Consider the following 21,189-nt stretch of genomic DNA (forward strand, 5'->3'; position numbering starts at 1 on the left):
TGACTGGTAGGGTACCATGTGATTGGCGGAGGGCTACGGTAGTTCCAATATTCAAAAAGGGGGCTAGATGCCAACCAGGGAACTATAGGATGGTCAGTCTAACATCGGTAGTTTGTAAACTGTTAGAAGACTTGATGGACGTATGTCTTTATTCAACCCCAAATACTATGTAACTATGTAACCTTGTGTGCTGCCCTCTTATCAGTTACATGGTTCTCCGTTAACTCTGAGGACTACAAAACCCCTTACCCTCCATGTTATGTAGTCCTGTCCTAGGATGGAGTGGCAAAGATGCTGCACTGGTTCTGAGTCTAAAGCAGCGTTGTCATTATGATGAAGGCTGTGTCTGTTTGCACTACAGTGGGGTGACAAAATGTCACAGGAATGTGGCTATCAGCATTGTCACTGCATGCTGGTCATCAGAACCTGTCCACTGATTTCTGGATTGACAGCACTGCTTATGATGCTGAAACCTCCCACTGTGAGCTGCAGTGTCTGGGAGGGGCAGCATGTGAGACACACATATAGGAGGAGTCATGGTCCAGTCAGGGAAGGTAAGTGAAGTTTTTTGTTTACTTTATATGGCTTGTGCAGAACATAGTAGCTGAAATTTAATACTTGTTTAAACTGTCATACGGGAACCTTTAGTTGTACTTTAAGGATTAAATGTCAGGGTTAATGGTAATATACAAGGCAAGGATAAATGTTGGCTTAAACTTTGACTTAAGTTCTTGGCTCGGTTAAAGGGTCAGTCATATTTATGCTCCACCTAATTACTATGAAGCATTTCTGGACCTGATTTTGTTGCTTGGTCCTTTCTGTACATTTCTCTGTTCCTGTGTTCCCTTATTAGTGTTATTTTGTTCCATCACCACTATGCCTGTGCCTGGCTCCAGTCTCTGTCTCCACCCTGTCCTCACCTGCCCCCCTATCCAAGATCTTTCTCCTTCTCATGGTATTGTGTAACTAAATTCTGACTATTGTGCATTTAGCATGTTACCAATACTACTGCCCAGCTCTCCATGCTTTTCTCAAATTGGTTTGTTAATTTGGCCTTCATTTCCCGTTAACTATATGTATATTACAATTCTAAACTTGTTCCTTGGTCATGTATGAAGCCTTGATCTTCCACATTCTTTTCACTTATTCTTTGGTGAAGGGGCAGTTCCTACACAAACCACAAAACAGCAAAAAGACCGGCACTAAAGCAATTTGTGCTGGTCAACCTGGTTAGACTGCTACAGTCTGGCACTGTGGTGAGGGATTTATTGGCATTACCGACATATCAAACAAAACTCCATTTATGTGTCTACATCTGCAAGCTTATATTGAACGCCTAAGTCAGAAGGCCTGTCACGTTTATACATGACCTAGAAACTATTTTATATTGGTGGTAGGTGGGTAGACTGATAAAAAAATAAATAAAAGAGTATTAGTAAACTGGAAAAGCTCCAAAACCACATAATGAGACTTGAGATCTGTTTTCTTCTGCATTTTGGCAGACGTTTCCAGGAATTAATGCGGTTGCCAGAACCCCTGGGCTATGTTGAAAATCACGGGATCCACTGGTCTTCTAGATTAAGTTGGCATACCATTATTAGTTCAGTTGCAATGCTATGTAAATCCAATGGGATGTATTTAGTTTGCAAAAGTGTAGAGTATCGTATACAATCACATTTTGTTTTTCACTTCTCAGCTCTGCTGACCTCTTGCATCCTCTTTCTTTCCACATTTATACAGTTCAGTGGCAGCTGCATGGCATTACTCTGCCTGAGCTTCCTGATGATGATAATGGAGGGACATGCCACCTCAGTGTCTGAATGTTGGAACAGACACTTTAATCCCCCAACAGAAGAGCATGTGACAAGGTGACAATGCAGGAGAGTAACTGGAGGACAGGGAAAAAAGCATAGTCACCCTGATAGGAAGTTAGAATCTAAGTGACATGAGTACCAAGTGCTCTTTTTATGAAAGCTCTAGGTTTCAAAATATTGAAAAAGATTTTGAGATTACATTAACATGTTCAAGACTATATGAGATTTTTTGATTGACTTTACATATACTTTAAAAGGTTGGTCCACCTAATAAAATGTACAGTACAGTCAAGGGGCCCTATCAGTTTACTATTTTGTAGGCCAAACTTGGCTTCCACAAAGCCTGGTCTCGTTATCTTGTGCATAAGCTAGAGCAGATAGTACAATGAGTGTGCCCACATCATCACAGGACAAGTGTGGAACGAGAATTCTCCTCATCCACAAATCTGCCCATGCACAGCATGCTCTACCTCCCTCTGTCACAGCAGAGCTTAGGTTGGTATGGCACGGATCACTCAGGTTGCTACATTTTTTTGCTAGGCTTTGTGGAAGTCATGATTGGCCTAAAGGTATGGAATTTACAAGGTAGTTGCACTTTAACCACTTGTGTCACTGGGCCTTTTTCTCCCCAATCCTGAGTGTTTTCATTCTGGCGATGTCTCAGTTTTGCACATTATACCTTTTAGTGTTTGTAGTCTACCCTAATGTATTTTACTTTTTTCGTTAAGGACAGGTAGGGATTTAATTGGATAGCAGATTTGGATACATATGCTTTTTATTTTCTATTTTATTGGGAATAAATAGAAAAACATTCCTGTAATTTTTCCCAACGTAAAGTTTACCTATTTGTATTAATAAGACTTTTATGTAACGTAGTGAAATGGTAACGCTCAAGTGAACATATGCATTTTACTTTAGGAGAGCTTTATTCCCCTTTTGACACTATATTGTGACACATGCAGGGGAAAAAAACATTAAGATAGATTAAATCGGGTTGATGAGAGCACAAATTAGCATGACGGCATCTGTGTAGCATGTTTTCATTTGCTAAAAATTCGGATTGCCTTTACTAATGTGAGTATTGACCCTTGCAAAGTAAATGATCAAATATCATTGTTAGGACCTGGGGAATCCTGAGTAGGAAATATTTGTATTTATTTCCAAGATCACTGCCAGCCAGTCTTTCCAGCACTAAATGCCAGGACTTGCAGGAACTGCCAGTTTAAAACAGCACTAGGAAAAAAAAAAGCCATTGTCCCTGTGCTGTTTTAAATTGGCACCCAGGACTCAAATGGTAAACTCAGGCCAAACCGATTAATGCTCATATATTTGAGAACTGTTTTACCTGCAGTCATTCTTGAGATCAAGCACGCCCTACCAGTTCTGGGCCTCCAGTGCAGCTACACCACTAATGCAGGTCCCAGACACATCCCCAGCCTATTTAATAGACAGTGAAAGAGAAGGCAGCACACTGATGAGTTCACCCCTCCAGCCAGCATCTTTACTGATAATATACACATACTGCTGGCTGTCTTCTGGTCTGAGTGTTTCTGCATAGGAAAACAGGAGGCTGATATGGAGAGAGTTTCAGGTACTTAAACTCCCTGCATTTAAAACAAATAAATTAAATTAATAACTAAAAGGTTTCATCTGAACACATTTGCAGAAGTTATAACATTAATAATGGGAACAGGAAGCAAACACCAGAATATGCAAAAAAGGGATGTAGGCTAAAATCCAAATTTTCAGTGCATTAAATAAGGATTGGCAGCAAGCATTCAAAAGAATCAATAGTAAATTATGAATCAAATAAATAAAAATGTGTTAACAAATAATGAACGATATAAGATAAGTCACTTGCATTCAGTCATTAAAGGTGCAAATGCAATCTTATTTATTGTAAATACGTCACATAGGTCATACTGTGTCACACTGAGGAAGGGACATTGCTTGGACTCGATATGTTGGCTTTATAACCTGTGTGACATATTTACAATAAATAAAGATTGTGTTTGCACCTTGAATGACTGAGTGCTGGTCACTTATCTTTTATCATCTTGGGGCTTCATATGGCACCATCCATGTAGTCATTATGGGCACTGCCTTACCTATTTTGGCCATAGCGCTGTATTCTGTATCACTTCATGAAAATAATGAATGTCTCAAAACATTCCACACCTGTTAATGGAGCATGGCGGTGTTATAAGTACTCCAAGGGTTAAAAGAACTTTGTTTTCCCATTGCAGACATTGGGTGAATGCCAGCGAAAGTTACCTGAAAACATGCTTTATAAAAGGCCTCACATCTTCATACAGGCCTCATGGCAGATAATATGTGGGAAGTGATTAACCAATCAATGTGAGGCTTTGTAAATATGCCCCCAAAATTCTAACCCAGCATCACACAAGCTCATGTTATAATAAAAAACTAAAACAAACTTCAGTATAATTTTCAATTTTATTTATAACAATATTCTGTGTTATTTAAGTTGTAAAGTAATCCAGCAAAAATTATTAAAACTCTTTTTTTTTGTAACCCTGCCTCCCTCAATTCAGCCCAATAAAACATTTTGAAATGAGTGCTTTCCAGATTCAACAAATAAAAAAATACTGTATGTGAACATAACGTATCCTTTAGCACATCTGAGAAAATAAAAACGCAAGAGAAAATAGAATTCCTGGTTGTGATTGAAAGAAAGAAAACCCAAAACAGTTCTTACAAAGGCCATTGACTGAGTTGGATTTGGAGGGGCGTGCTGGTGTATCACATGGAATGTGTTCCTGTCCTTAAAAAAAACAAACAAATGAAGCTTTTGTGCTAAAATTAATTTCGAACATTTCCATTCCATGAATTGTGGTGAGTGACAATGGTGGATTATTGTAAGGCTTATAGTGCAACATTGTTTTTAACAAAGAGAAACATGTTCTATGTTGTCCATGATCTAATATGGCTGGGTTACTCATGGTCTAGATTGAGATGGAGCTGAACAACAATCATATTGATGCTTGCTCTGGAGATCAAAGATGGCTATATTAACCTTTTTGTATGTAACATCAAATTGTAACATCAAATTCTGCTAAAGCACCTACTTGACTTTATGATGTGTGCCTTTTATGTCTCTATCTTTGCAAATATTGCATTTAGTATTAGGGGAACAGCTTATATTACTGTGGTTTCATGGTAAGTGGAAAGCTTCTTGCTGTAATGGATTTTGCCCCCAAATAACGGAGTCATCATCTCTCTGGTGGTATAATACGTGAAGAGCAACTACAGCACACTAATACACTAAACTATGTGTGCACAATGCCAAAGTGCTTACATATGAAGGGTTAATACACTTCATATACATAAATATCCATAGCACAATTCCTCCCTGTAATACTGTGCTGCTCTATGTGCAAATTCAACAACTTATAGTGAAGAATTAATTAAAAAAAAAACATTGTGCTAAATCAGAATCACTTGATAAAACGCATCAGTATTAATGTGACTATGTTCTCACGCTGCCACCCAGACCTGACTGGGACTTCTGTCCAACCACTTCTAACTTCCAGAAAGGCCAAGTTTACAGCAGTAATATTCCACTGTAGCTATAGGATAATTCTTGTCGGGGAAGGATTAAAATAAAAGGAAAACAAATGTGATGTAAACTCATGACATAACAAGGCAGCTGAAGGCAGGCAAACCCCCTACACTGTCAGTACAAATTTGTGCTGCAAGGCCACCAGGCAGGAAAATAAAATAGTGATCACACAAATGACTATCAGACATTTACTTCTATCGTACCTGCTGCTTACACAGGCAAAGCAGCCATTTTGTCAGCTGAAGGCAGCTATTTCATAAGGATGACAGTAAGACGAGAGGCAACACACCTCAGTAATAAAAACATAACAAAACCCCACAGTGCTTCAGTTTCATATACACATGGTGTAATATGATGAAAAGGGTGCTGTGGTTTTCTGAATAATGTTTGTTTCTGTGTTACTGTGCATATTGGGGGATTACCAAACATCCCAGTAGCATTTTTCCCCCCCTGTACCGTTGTGGTTTTCTACCTCAGTGATAAAATGACTTTCTTCACCCAACCAAGTTGACAGACACACTTAAAGGTTGCAATGCCGCAAACATACTTTATGATAACCTGTTAAGGTGCACTTACTTTGCTCCTGCGAGCTAACCATAACAAAAGTGTTCTACGTGAAGGCTTGTGGGCTTGAAATAAAGTCTTAAATCGCAATTAAGACATTGATAAGAAAATGAAAAGGGTTACAGTGGGAAGAGTGTTACAAAGGTAAATCACTGAAGGTTAAAAAACAAAAAAAGTCAAGATTTTTCTTTAAAGATTTTGGTTTGGGAAACATACATAAATGAGAATAAAAACACCTGGGCACATTCATTGTTTTGGGATTACATAGCGCTGCTTTTAAAATACACAATCATTTCATTTCAATCTCCACATTATCTGCCTTTCTTCTTTTCTGGATTCTGAGGGGGGGAAAAAAAAACTTGTATAGTACTGAAGATGACTGCAGCAGAACCAAAGTAACAGAATACAAAAGCCCTTAAACGCTATAAACTTGAAGCTACTGGAAGCAAAATACAGTTTGTTTATTTAGCTAAAACACATTCATTGGATGGGGGAGTCTTTCCCCCGTCTAGAAAAAGGGATTGTTCTTCTGGTTCTCCAGTAAGCAGGCACAGTAAGATTTGTGGAAGAAGCTCCTTGGGTGTTGGGGAAGATGCATGGACCCTGTTGCCCGTGTTGGCAATTTTTGTGGTCATGACCTCAGCCGTGTGGCTTTCCAATTTCCTGCATGACATACGTGCAGTTAACTGCTTCTGGTCCACTTGCGGCAGTGATGGTGTTCAAAGTCACTTTGCACAAAACCAGTAACGCCCAGGAATTATAATTCTCTCTCTCCAAACCTTCCAAAAGGCTCAGCCTGAAAAATGACACTGCTCTCTCTTCTTCACATCATTAAAAACAAAATAAAAAACTGTAAAATGATTGTTATTTACGGTATGCTGTAGCTAATAACATAAAGCAAAAGAAAACGGAAAGTAATGGAAAGAGCTCGCCTGGCACGTTTTGCTCAATTTACTTTGTACCATTCTGAGAATTCTTGAAGTAAATAAAATAACGTAACAGTCTTGTTGAAAAGGCCAGCACTTGAAAATATGAAAGCACCCCCTCTTGTTGATGTATAATGTGTCTTCTTTGCCACACAAGCTGCCTTTCCTTTTTATCTTCTGTAGCATATCTCTCTTGAACTCTCCTGTCTGCAGTGTGCCACTTTATGTTTATTGCAGAGTCCCATTACAGGCAGGTTCCGAGCATGTATGGGGAAGGAGCTGAAGGATATCAGACAGGTTCCAGAAAATAATGGCAAGGAAAAAAATATATTTATAATACTGAGATCAATATAAAAGTAGTCCTTCATTTATACACTTTATACACCGTTAGGTTGTGTGTGTGTGTGTGTGTTTTCTCCATCATTTTTAAAAGTTTTTTTAATCTATTTTTTTTCTCTTTTTTCTAAAATTTCATCCCTATGCCAATGGGTCTGAGAAATCATCCTCTCCTCCACGAGACAACAGTTCTCGCTTCTCGTCCGTGCTTGCTAGAGAATTTCGGCTGTTGTGCGCTCCCATGTACAGAGTGGCATAGACTGGGTTAGTGAAGTTTGTTGGCTGGAAGGAAAGAAAAAGATTTTGAGAAAACGTATAGTATTCTAGCAATCATTTATTTCCTGTCTAGGCAGTCAGTAAATATGCTTTTTGGGTTTCTGACACTAGAGAAACATTGTCACTATGACTGTCCAGGGCAAAGTGACAGTGTTTGCTGATAGCCCACCCCACCCACTAAGTTATACACACCAATGTGTACTCCTAAGCTGCCTTCCTAGGCAGGGGGTAGCATGAGACCTTGTGGCAGTGCTTGCGAATGAGTGGCTAATCACCAGGTTTAACCACTGTCACATCATATATGTGGCAAAGCTCAGACACCATCCAAGCTTACCTAAGTGGACTCCTTCAGCAAAGAGAAGGCAACCGGATGACTATACCTTGCTAGATAGGGGGTGGCTATCAGCACACATCGTCACTTTGGCCTTGGTGGGCAAAATGGTAGCATCTCTTTATTTTTATAGATACTGTCCAGTTGGTGCAACACCTCCCTCCCGAAAAAGCACTAATCCCCTCAATGTTGTCAGATGACAGTAAATAGCCAAGCAAATAAACATAGATTTCTCACTGGAAGGCCTAATTATGATACAAAATCTCAAACACTTTGATCATGCAATGCACAAGCAGGACTCCCTGGAAAAGACTCTGAAGGATGCAAAAGGAGAAGGCAATTACCAAAGCAATGACTTTAACCCTGCAGAAGGGGAGAAGAATTAAGGACTGACATGCCATAGTCCATGGGGTCACGAAGACCTGACAATAGTTACTGTAGGTAGGACTGGTTAGCCAGCTAATAAAACATTGTCGTAATCTTACCTTATCTGGGTCTAAAGTGAAGTCTGCATCGATCAGTTCTCCCACATCATCATCTGGCTCGCCTTCATACATTTTGTAGGTTGGGTTGCCAATTTCAACATTCATTGCTCCATTGGTCATTCGCTGGTGCTGGAAACCTTTGGCCCTGTGAAAACAATGCCACAACAATAATTTATTGAGAGGAAGTTCACAGAAATATTATAACTGAAGGAATATACTTTATGATATAGAGGAGTCTTTATTGTTGCTATAGCGTCTACATAGTGGCTCCCCAGCAGTATGATGCTATGGGTAGAATTATTAATTCAAAGTACAGCGGTTATACCAAGGAGGTAAATATTGCATTCTTTACAATACAGGGCCACACAGCAATACTACTGTATATGCATATTACACAATACCAGGGATACACAGCAGTCCTGTAGCTGGAGTAAATATTGCACATTTCAGTATACAGAGGATAGAGCGAGAATGTAGCCAATAGCAAAAACTAATACTTGGAAAATGTATTTCACATTTATTTTTCACATTCACAAAAGTATGCAGCCATTGCAGGATATCACATGTGTCATTTATAAAATAGCTGTTCTTACCCACTCATCCTGTGTCTGTACCAGGCAAATATTCCGATTGCAAGAAGGAGAATTATCAGTATTACCACAATTGGAATTATAATGGAGGTGGCCTCTGCAGGAAATAAATCGAATGGAGAAAGCATTAGTCACTGCATGAAGAATTCATTGTGAATAAAAAGAACAGAATAGTTTTTTGCTTCTTATTTGACAATCTTTCTCTGAGTCGGCAGTTTAGAGCACTTTAAGGGACCCCGTCACTAGAGAGTTGAAAGTAAAACAAAGACAGCCTATAAAAGTAGATGTATATTTAACTTTTCAGTACCCACAGGGTTAAAACTCTGAAACATTGCTGATATCTGGCCACTGCAGATATTCAGATATCCGATATTTCCAGCTGTGTCAAATAACTGCTCCCCTCCTCACACTGTGGTTCATCCCACTGGCTGGTCCGTCACTACAGTACATATAAGCTGGAAACAGGAACCACAGAATGGGGCAGGAGGAGCAGGTATTTTCACACACGCAGTATTTCGTTTTAACACATGGGCTGTCGGAAAGTTAAGTATAAAGCATCTCATTTTACAGGCTGACTTTATTTTACTTTAGATTTGTAGAGACTGGGTCATGTTAAAGGACACCACTTAACCGGTAGAGTATTACAAAAATCCAGAATTCCGTGTTATAAAAGATCATTATTAAACATAATATGACATGGTCTGTGTTAGGCTAACAGGCCCTTGCCTCTCCTTTTCCCAGTAATTCATGGGAATGGAAAGTACACCAAAGCAAAAGAGCTGTTACAGAAGGGGACAATAGCTTGTGATCCATAAAGCTTAGAATCTTATTTTCAACTTAATTTCACAAACTACTTATAAACAACTAATAAGGGTGGTGTTTGCCAAGATATTTGATCTTATTTTGTAGATATTAGCTCCCATCATATAATACATGGGCCTATAAATATCAAAATGTAAGGCATATATTGAAACTGCAACTCTATATATGGCAATGAGATTTTCACATGTCGGATTTGGACATAAGGCCACTATGTGCAATAAAATGATAAGACAAATGCAGCATGGCACAAAAAAAGGCTAAAGCTAAGGGAGAGTGTTGCTAGCAATGAGTGGGCAAAGACGCTATCATCTTGAGCTAGGTGCCAGACAGGCTCTATCGACAACTTTCTTGGTTGTTTTTCTGAAATATCCCCTTATTAAAAAGGAGCAAAACACTGAGCACGCACAGAGCAGCCAGGGGTAATGGCCTTCAGCAGTATTTCCCACTGTGGACCTCCAGTTCTGCACCAGTGGGATCTCCTAAGATGGTGCCCACCCACCAGACCACTGAGGACACAGGGGACATTGTCACACAACCAACGACTGTTTCCTCTGCCAGTTGTAGACATGATGAACTCTTGTCCTCCTGACAAATGCTGCTCACTCTACTGAATGCCTACCTAAAACTGTTCTCCAAAATCATTGATTCCAGCCCCATATTTGCATAAGCTGATACACGCTGACCAGGTTAAAATCATACATTCCAGAGAGGCATGAAACACAATAACCAAGGCATAATTATAATTCATGTGGCATGGTCGAGGGCAGACCAACTTCTCATGCTTCTTTCTACTGATGCGGCGAAGGTCTTTGACTATGTAGTTTGAAACTTTATGGAGCAAGTTCTTTAGAATATTAGAGTGGATGAGTCAATGCTTTCTTGTATTATGGCGCTTATACTCAATGCCAATGTGCAAAATTAAGACAAAATGTACTTTATCTGTCCTCTTTCTGAAACACAATGGTACCAGACAGGGTTGTGCCTTCTCCCCACCGACTTTTATTCTAATACTAGAACACCTATAACATAGAATTAGAGCAAACACGGACATCCAAGGAATGACACTGGGGAAGGTTAATTATGAAATTGCAGCCTTCGCTGACGATTAATTATTTTTCCTTACCAAACCAACAACTTCTAAATTAATTGGCAGAAATCCGTTGACCTGGATGTTTCACTTACTGGCAGAGAGGCCTCCCAACTTAGAGAGTCCTTCCAATTTAAATGACCCTCTACTACTATTAGATACTTAGGTGAATAATTATCGGGATACCTTACCCACCTCTGCATATCCAACTTCCCTCCCTTACTGACACAGATCAGTTTAGACCTTGCCAAGTGGACCCCAGGTATATTTTCCTAGTTCAGAATGTGCAATATTATTAAAATAAACATTCTACTCCAGTTAATGACCTTTTGCAAGCCCTTCCAATATGCATCCCGTCATCTGTTTTATGAGAAGTCAGGTCTATGTTTACTAAAATGTATCTGCTCCCATAAATGTGCTAAGGTCCATTGTGATATACTAGGATTGCCTAAATCTGTAGGGGGCACAGGGCTGTCTGACATCATCTTATATTATGCAGCTCCCACCTATGCTGATAAGTGGGACTCGCAGGTAAAACTCACATAAACCGTGGGTATCAACCCAACAAACCTTCACAACAATACCACTCCACAATTTGCCATAGTGCACAAAGGACTTTCCCGCTGTCTTATAAGATAACCCTTTTATAGGCATTTGTATCACAATTTTCAAGAAGAATAAAGCTTTATCAAATATTCTATCATCTCCATCCCCACTCTATCCAGTTATAGGCAACCCAGATTTCTCTCCAGGCTTGCTAGGCTCAATTTCTCAACCTTTAGCCAAAAAAAGGAGTGACAAGCGTAAAACATTTCCAATCTTCACTTATGTGGCTCACATTAGAGGAAATTAGAGTAAATCCTCTGTATGTCCCACTGGGGTTCTGGAAAACCGTACAGCTTCATCATGTCCTGATATCTCTACTTTCTCCGGAAATCTTTAAATGCCGTTGACGCATTTTGAGATTCCTTGCACTGAGACTGGTCCTACAAGACATGCTTATTCTAAACTTTACCAAGCATTGACTAACAAAGCCTTTGACTACCTTTTCTTCTTTAATAGAAAAGTAGGAAGCTGACTTACAGATCACCTTATCATCAGACCAAGTAGAGAAACCAATTCACCTTACTGAAAAATCTTCCAGTAGTGTGTACCAAGAAACAGGCTATAAGTTACTACCCCAATAGTTGACACTATGGAGAGACAGTGGGCTTGCGTCTTCACATATTCTGGAGTTGTCTTAAACTTTTTGGAGTGAGGCAAGTCACATCATCATGCAGATGTTCACAGACAGGCACATTCCAAATGACCCATCATTCTGCCACCTCCACCACAATAGCTTTCCCAGGAAGGCATAGAAACACTCCATCCTCATCCACCTTGTTAACGCTGTCAGGGGTTCTATTCCTATAACTTATATCTCTTCCCCCACCTCCCTATTTTTTCTCTCCCCCTTTTGACTATCCTTGCCAAGCCTCATCCTATCAACACCCTCTCTTTTACACCTTACCTACACATTTTCCTAACCTTTATATCCTGTTTAAATTGTATTTCCACATTAGATCCCCCATTGAAGAGTTTGGTTACTCAGGTTATACCCCACTCCCCCATTAACACACAAAAAATATTCCTAAATCTGATGATCCCTGAGATTTGTTGCCAACTTCTTCTTCTTCGGTGGAGGCAGTGCACATGCTGGAGGGACACTATCCATCTATTTATATTCTGTTTGGAACATCGGTGTACATTGTTTGAAATTTGAGATTTATAGTTCTTTGTATTTATCACCATTGTCACTTTTTCAATGACCTGTGTTGCCCCTACGCACACTGCGGTATGTAATTACTGCGATTTTCTCAAATAGTGAATTTATAAAAAAAAAAAGACTAAAGCTAAGACCTAAATGCGTATTTTCCATGTCTGCTTACAAATGTGGTGTTAAGGCATGAAACTACGGAAATACAGTATATACTTACTAGATGATGGTTGTGCTGGTCCTACTAAAAGTTCACATGTTGGACCGCTTCTGTCAGACGGGCACCTGGAAAGGCAATTTGAAATCAGAAAAACAATGCATATACAGAAAGATGTACTCCACAGATAACATTGTAAATATCAGCTGTACAGCACATAACTGATTATTATAAGACACGTGTTTGCATTAATCGCACTACAGTACAGACTGTCTTTTTTAGGAAAATTATCTCAGTGCTTTAAGTTTATAATAAACCATGGTTTATTAAAATCTCATTTTGGTGAATACTATTTGTTTAACCACTTGCTGTCCGCAGCAATTTCTTGATATTTGCACACACATGATAAAATCAGAATTTTGGGCTAGAAAACAGCTTCAGACCCCCAAACAATTAGATATTTTCTGAAAGCAGAGGCCTGTAGAATAAATAAAAGCTAGTTGCAATTTTTTATGTCACATGGTATTTGTGCACATGTTTATCAAACCTGTATTTTTAGGATAAAATACACTAAAATGAAATGTAGTGCACAGAAACAGAACAAAATACCCACTTTTTTGGTAAAATATAAAAGATGGGGTCATGTTGGGTAAATGTGAAACTGCAAAAAACTACAATACCCCACATTTCCCATGGGTGCCGCTCTCAGTTTAGTGTTACCAGTGATTGATGGCCCTAGAATTATTGGTCTCATTCCGATGTTCGTGACGATATGTAACATGTGTGGCGCAACTTTCATTTTTACACGTTGGTGCAAACGATGCCTGTTTGCGTTGTATGTGTGAGCACGTGGGGGATTTTTTTTGCCATTTTTTTATCTGTTGCTTTCATTTTTTTTACATACATCTTTATTGCTATCACATAGGGGGATAACAAGCCCCCTATGTAATAGCAAATATGATGTGACAAGTCCTCTTTATGGAGACACCAGGGGACTTTCAGACACCTAATGTCACCTAGGGACACCAAAGAAGCTGATTAAGCAGATATTTGTTTCACTGGCTTCTTCTCCTGGCCCTAAAAGCCGGAGAATGTAAACCATGACACCGGAAGTGATGAAATACACATCACTTCCGGGTACAGTGATCAGAGGAGAGATCAGCGGGTTAGCAGGCGGCCGCATAGGGGGTTCACATTCCACCGTACAAGCAATACAGCCGCCAGATTGCCTGTATCTGAACAGCAATCAAATGCTATTTAAAATGATACCAAGAACATGGCTGCAGGAGCAGCCATGTTCTTGGTATAACTACTTTAGGACAGGACATTTTTTACGGTGGGCGGTCCTGAAGTAGTCAAAGTTTATGTCTGGGGAAAAAAAAGGTATACACAGTAGATCTCTACAACAAATGCACACTTTCCCCATGTTTTATCCCTTTACGAATGCTGCAAATAAAGAAAAATACTTGTTGATCTGCCGGTAACATGCTAACATCCTCTTTGAGTTGCTGCTTGGGATTTCAGTGCAGCAGAGGGAACCCTGCTAAGTTCTCCTCTGCTGGACTACAGATTTTGACCCCCCCAACACCACACACACACACACACAATATCTCCATAACAGAAGGGTCTTCTACTACTGCTTCTAATACAAATAAACATAATATCTAATATGGCAATGTTTGCTTGATGAACTTATTTCTGATCCTTGTAGTCTAACAGTCAGTGGAATTCTGAAACTCAGATTTCAAGTTTCAGGTGCTTTGACATAGGTACAGATAATATAGCAGAGTAAATGACTTGTAACAGGCCCCTTGCAATTCTAACCTGCTTAAAAAGTTTTCACATGGTGTATATCTGGGCAAGAATAAAAAAACATACATTTTTGTCTCTTTGAAAAGGCTGCAAGTGTGCTCCTAACTTCCTGCAGCTGGCGCACAACTCTGCCTCTGCTGCACTGAAATTTCAAGCAGTGTTGTCAGCCTTGCCCTGGTCTCTCCTTCTGGACTCAGAAATATCTCTCAGTCTTACTCATGGGAGAACTCACGCAGGACTGACAACGCTGCTTTCAGTGCAGCTCCCTCCCCGCCACCTCTCTCACAATTTGAATTAATGCTGCTTCCCCTCCGCAGCTGCTGGTGTAAGGTTTGTACACCATACACAACATTGCGCTAGATATTTCACCTGACTACACTGGCCAATGAGAAGTGCTTCTTGCAAAGAAGCAATTGTCATTGGTCAGCGTGGTCATCAGTGCTTCTCATTGGTCAGTGTGTCCAGAAGCTCTTCTGAACTGTGCTGACCAATGAATGCTCACCATTTGCAAGCGTAATTTGAAATACATAGTACAGGGCTGCAATGCTGTGTACAGTGTCTGGACCGTACACAAGGAGCCGCGGAGGGGAAGCAGCAATCATTCAAAGGTAAGAGCAGCGGGAAAGTGGGATTACACTTCAAATGGTGATAGCTTTGAGCATAATTTACCATTTTCTGCTTGGTACTTACTGGCACTCTGGCATCTCTGTGTAACGGTTGATAGTGCACATTCCTCCATTTTGACAGTAACTGTCACATGTCAAACAAGACTTGGCGACTCGTCCGTCGGTACACCTTCATAATTTTGAAACATACATGAAAACAGTCAACCTTAAATTAATTAAGAACTTATTTCTTAATTAAGACGTTCTGACAGGTACAGCTAGGACACGTCAAACAGTTGCGACACTAAACACTTTAAAAAAAATAAATAAAATTCTTCCACATGTATACAGCAAAGACATGGAGAATATAATTTTTTTTTTATTGATTTTTTTTTTTTTACACACATTGAGTTTAAAGCTCTCTAGGGTATTAAATGCATGTAGCACCCAGGGCCTGGCAGGCTGTACCAATAGCTGAACCTCACAATATGGGCATTCCCATGGGGGAGTTACAACCAGCACTGAGTCCTCATCGCCTCCCCTGTGTGTTTACTATTCCAAGTAATGTGCCTATGATCAAGTATCCAGAACAGTAGTGTTGTACTGGATTACCTGATTACAGAGGCACATGTCTCAGTACCTGTGAACAATCAACATACAAGTAGCACATTACACAAGAAGTACAATGCAGATTTGTGTACTGCACTTGTGTACTATACAGTGTTTTGCTCTGTACAGACACCAATCGTGCTCTTGTACACAATAACAAGATCGGTGTCTGCTCCCTCTGCCAGTGTGCAGCCTCACCAGTGCTTGCTCCTGTCTGCTCCATACCCCCTCTACATCATTCTTCTCCTGACTTTGTCTCTCCTTTGGTCTATCCCTCTCTACAACAGCTTTACACATTTAGCACAGCAGAGGGAGGCAAGCCTGTCAGCATCTCCTGTGTGCATGAAAATCCCCATGCCTGTGCCATTCTTCTCATCTTGGAGAAGAGACACAGACAAGGAGAGTTTCGTGAACACAGGAGACTCCTGCTGACATGCTTCCCTCCCCCTGCTGTAGTGAATGACAGGGCTCCATATTTAGGCACCTGCTGCCAGAGACCAGTGCGGTCAATTACACTATCTGTCTCCTTGCTAGCAGCATGGTCAGACAACAGTGGGGGGGAGCAAACTGTCAGACCACGCTGCTCAGCAACGGCTGCACAGTTTGGAATGCGACCAAGTGTGGGGTGCATTGGATCCCCGGGTGGGTTAAACATTGTTTTGCATTTATTATGATGTTTCTTCTTTAATTCATATGCTACAAAGGTTCTTTGCATGCAGAGGAGCACACAGTAATAAAGCATCTTTAGAATTAGCCTATTTAAAAAGAGTGTGGAATCATGGCATAGGGCAGCCATTGCCAAAGGTGCTTTACCGTAAGCCTAAGCTAAACATCTGCAATACATACTCCTCAATTCTGACAAGTCGATAGGATTCCCCATATTTAGCAAAACTTACGCGCAGAGAACATCTCCATTTTTCAAGCTGCATCTTCCATCTTTGCATCGGTCACATCTGTTCTTCTGACAGCGGTTACCTTCAAAGAGCGGAGTACAGCGGCACTGCTTGGTCCCGTTAGCGCTGAGCTGGCAGATTCCATCATTCTCGCAGTAACCAACACATTTTCCTTTAACAGACATGTCTTGTGTTAGATTTTGAAGTACTTGCAAACTTGACCAAGCCAAAATTGACATCACACAGCGCTATTATATTTAGAGATAAAAGTTTACATTTCAACACAAAAAGACAAATCCCTTCTACATGTACACCCTCCAATGCAGACATGTAGGGCTCTCCCAGCTCAGAACCCTTAACACTTAGAGAGATAAAAGCATCTCTACATGTAGTTATGACTTCGCAACAGCTTTGTGAACTGCAATAGTGTAGTGGAAAAAATAAGCCTTGCTGAGTATAGCAGTAGCCACAAGGTTACAAGACCGAAACCAAAACTAAAAAATTTGTCAGGCCGAAACGGAAACCACATTTTCTTTTTTTACCGGTTTAACATTATTTTTTATTATTTTATTTTTATTCTAACATTAACATTTTTTAAATATTTGTATTCGTTTTTACTTTACTGTTGGGGGATCTGGGGAAATATCAGGGGTCTATACATACCCGATATTTCATTTTGGAAATAGAAAAAGAGATTGAGGACACAGAATCCTAAATCTCCTTTTCTGCAGCCCCTGTTATGAATTAAGAGCAATACTGAGTGCTCCTTTCCATTCATAAACTGTGGAGATAGTATCAGTTACTGTGTTGGGTAAACAGTAAACATACTACATCCTCAATTATATACAAGCACTCAGCGATCAGTAGTGATCACTGAGTGCTTGTAACCGCTCTCCATCTTGACTCCTTCGGCTGTCACAAGAGGGTGAGTGGGAGGTGTGGGAGGAGAGCTGGTCTCCTGTGACACCGTTGACAGCTGACTCGGCCTCCTGGGACAGCTGAGAGCCGTCTCATCCCCCACTGCTCCTTGTCAGAGGAGGCCAAGCAAGGTGGTGTGGGAGGAGAGCTCGGCCTCCTGTGACAACGCCTCTCAAAGCGCACTGCTCCCTGCCCCTGAAGGTTTCTCTCCTCCCGCTGGACGCTGCTCTGTCTCAGAGGGGACACAGAGCAGCGCCCACCGAGGAGGAGAGAAACCAGGGATGCACCGCATTTTCGGCCAGAAAATTGTACTTTCGGCATTGTGCCTAAAAGTAAAATGTTCGTCCAAAAAGTTTCAGCGGCTGAAATTTTGGTGCATCCCTAACTGAAATATTTTAGATGGAACTAAAATAATGATGAAAAATCTTCTGGCAAAACAAAGCTATTGCCAAAACAAAACATGCATGACATTCCTTTTGCTTAGAAGCAATTTTCAGTTTTGCAGAAATTACTGTTGAGGTTTTCTTGAAATCAACAAAAATTATTATTTCTTTAGCCCTCCATCCATCAACATAGAAATACAAATACTTTTTCCACAGCTGATGAAAATACATAAATATCGGTTTACACAGCATGAACGCACAGCATGTGCCCCACTCTGAGAACAAAATGCTTGCCTTTAATCTCGCCCGTCTCGCAATTGCGACCACAAATGCAGAAATTGTGTATTTAGACAAATCTAGACACACAGTGTCACAGCAAAGCGGTCAATAAATGTAGCAAGCCAACAAGACAGAAAAAAAACCGGCCTCAATCATTTAGTCAAATCAAAACCTCAAGTATGCATTATAAATCAGTCAAATCACAGACAGACAGAAAAAAATGTCTACAAATTGTAAAAAAAGTGCAAAAGGTGGTTAAAAAAGTTTTTTTCATTGTTTACTTAAACAAGAAAACAGTGGAGTGAGATAATAGAAGGAGGAGGCAATTTCTACACTTGTAAGTCAGTTTGTATAAAGACAATACATGTGTTATTTTTGCTTCCCATGTTGAAGTTTGGGGTGGCATTGAGGACTTTGATTGGAGTAGTATTAAATCACAGGGCCCCATAGCAAAATTTTGTATGAGGTCCTGTGATTTCTAGTTACACCCACCTGAGAGACTCTCTATTGTGGCTGCTCAATCCCTCTTACCTGTCAGGCCCCAATCCACTGTCCGCCTCCTCCAGGGTCGTTAGCGGGCCCCGCCTTCTCCTTCGCTACCGACGCCGGGCCCTGTCCTCCTCCACCGCAGCTGCTGGCTGTCACTGACTTAGCAGCGGCTGTGAGGAGGAACGCGCTGCTGCACACAATACTGACAGGCTGTCAGTGATGTGTGCAGTGGTGTGTTCCTCCTCATAGCCGCCAGTGACAGCCAGCAGTCTCAGACGCCATAGCGACCCAGGTGGCCCGCAGGGCATCAGGGGGATGTCCTGGCCCCCTGTGCCCCGGGCCCCATAGCAGCCGCCTGGGTCGCTATGGTGATTGTTCCACCACTGGTGACATCCGTCATAAAAGACGAGAATTCAGGGAGAGGTCCCCTTCACCATGTCTGCAGCCTCTGTTTAAGAAGCCATGAATAGCACTGACATAGCTGCTCCCATCATTTCCTCTGTGCATCCATAGATGCAGATTTTTTTCCCCATTAGACATTCCCAAGGCCAGGTGGTAGAGGATAAACCCAATAATAGACTGACTGTAGGGAGCTGTACAGGGTGAAACAGCTTTATGTGCATTTGTCCTTTCAGGTCACCATCTTGGCCATGCCCTTGCTATTGCATAGTTTTTACTAAGGTTTAAGAGTGTTGAGAGACAATGTTGCACCACTGGTGTTTCTTTGGTTTGTTGAAGTAAATATCTAGTTTTACTGGTTCACCCTGCTATGTGGGGAAAGAATACTAACGTATTACCTTTTAGGATCGCCATTTTTGGAAGTCAGTGTAGCAATTAGTGGGAGAAAAAGTTCTTTCTGATAGACCAGATATCAAAAGCCAGCAATGGTTGTACATGGCGGCAATACACACTTCATGTACTTTTGCTGGGCTGATGAAATTCTATGTGGCTTTGGAGTGCTGTACACAAGAAGGATTACCCCTTACATTTCAATTGGATTACAATATTTGACCTAATAAGCTGGTAAGTGGTAGGTGCATATTTACACTTTGGAGAGGCATTATTTTTTATGGTGGATTACAAGGCTAGCAGTAGTAAAAGTTTGAATATAAACATAATATCTGTTTCTAAAGATGCTTGACATGTGACCAAAAATAAAATGCATAAACTTCTTACGGTATTGACACTTGTCTCCAATGTAGTCAGCGAGGCAGCGGCAGTTAGGCTGGTTGCCCAGGTTTACGGAACATGTGGCATTGTTTTGACAATAGTCTGGTGTGCACACTTGCTGTTCACATGTAGGACCAGTAAACCCAGTTGAGCAGCGGCATGTTGGTAAGCCTAGAAAACAGAAAAGAAAAAAAAAGGGGAAATAGAAAGCTGAAATCCAAAAGCTCTGGCATATGCCTATGTTTTAACATCTTTGCATATTCAATAGTTTATAATGATATATGTAAATAGGGGTAGCCATATTTGTTAATTACCTACTTGCTGTGCTGCATAGAGACAGTACCTTTTTGTTTCCATCTCTTTTAAGTTTTTATTGCATTTATTTGTTAAAACCGCAAAGCAATCAAAGACATAAAATGGGGGCTTTGATGGATCACAAGGATAGGATATCAAAATTACCCAATTGATTTTTATGAGACTGCTGTAGTTTTTTATTTGATCCCACTGCAATAGTAAATGATGGGAAATCATTCTCATGGAGACCTGGACAGCAGTAATAAACCCAGCAGGGGTTCCAACCATTTACGACTTCATCCGCTACTAACAAACACATTTTTGTTGGACTCATCCATTAACATTGCATGTTACCACTAGATTTATGAAATTATTTTCATGTGTCTATTATTTCTAAATCATGTCCAGTTTCATTACCTGTACGTGATGGTGCACAGTTTCCTCCGTTTTTACAGTAATCCTTACACTGATCATTCTCACACCTTTCTCCATTGTAGCTGGGTGAGCAGCGGCATTTGGGTTGTTTTCGTGCATTCAAGAAACACTTTCCTCCATTAAGACATTCTAAATTGCAGGTGTCAGGTATGGGTTCTAAAAAAAGAGACAGATGCAAGTATTCATTTCAGTAGATAAAAATAAAGAAAGGAGAAAAGATACAAGAGTAGTATTTTGTCTTGTGCCTCTTACCATCAGGTGACTGGGTAGGAGAAGGAATGAGCACACATGTGCCATTGTCTAGTCTTCTTCCATTAGGACATGTGCAGACTGGTCCACTGGGACTCAGTAGACACAGCCACTCACACTTCTTGCGGTCACATGGATTACTCACTAAACATAGAATAGAGAATATATAAATAATAACATTAATAATAGAATATATAGAACTATTCAGCATGCCACATAGGTTGATCGTTTCTACACAGTTGGCCGACCTGCTGCTTTTTGATGCTTGGCTTTCCAGAAAAGGAGGGAGCTTATAGCTCAGCTAAGCTAGCTGTAGAGCTGCCCTT

At 40.5% G+C, this 21,189-nt stretch overlaps 1 protein-coding gene across 1 annotated transcript in view; it reads right to left on the reverse strand.

Moving 5' to 3' along the window:
• Positions 1-6,421: 6,421 nt before the first annotated feature.
• LRP1 (LDL receptor related protein 1) overlaps positions 6,422-21,189 on the reverse strand; it is a 292,446-nt gene continuing 277,678 nt past the window's right edge. Inside the window, exons 81-89 of the mRNA XM_018569629.1 lie at positions 20,867-21,007; positions 20,597-20,770; positions 19,892-20,056; positions 16,650-16,818; positions 15,230-15,334; positions 12,791-12,855; positions 8,909-9,002; positions 8,316-8,460; positions 6,422-7,505 (exon numbers count right to left, since the gene is read on the reverse strand). Of these exons, the coding sequence (XP_018425131.1) occupies positions 7,365-7,505; positions 8,316-8,460; positions 8,909-9,002; positions 12,791-12,855; positions 15,230-15,334; positions 16,650-16,818; positions 19,892-20,056; positions 20,597-20,770; positions 20,867-21,007 (1,199 nt within the window). The 3' untranslated portion in view covers positions 6,422-7,364. The remainder of the gene's footprint in view (positions 7,506-8,315; positions 8,461-8,908; positions 9,003-12,790; positions 12,856-15,229; positions 15,335-16,649; positions 16,819-19,891; positions 20,057-20,596; positions 20,771-20,866; positions 21,008-21,189) is intronic.

Source organism: Nanorana parkeri, unplaced genomic scaffold, assembly GCF_000935625.1.
Source record: "Nanorana parkeri isolate BGI_ZX_2015 unplaced genomic scaffold, ASM93562v1 scaffold35, whole genome shotgun sequence".
In the NCBI taxonomy this organism is placed as follows: Eukaryota; Metazoa; Chordata; class Amphibia; order Anura; family Dicroglossidae; genus Nanorana; species Nanorana parkeri.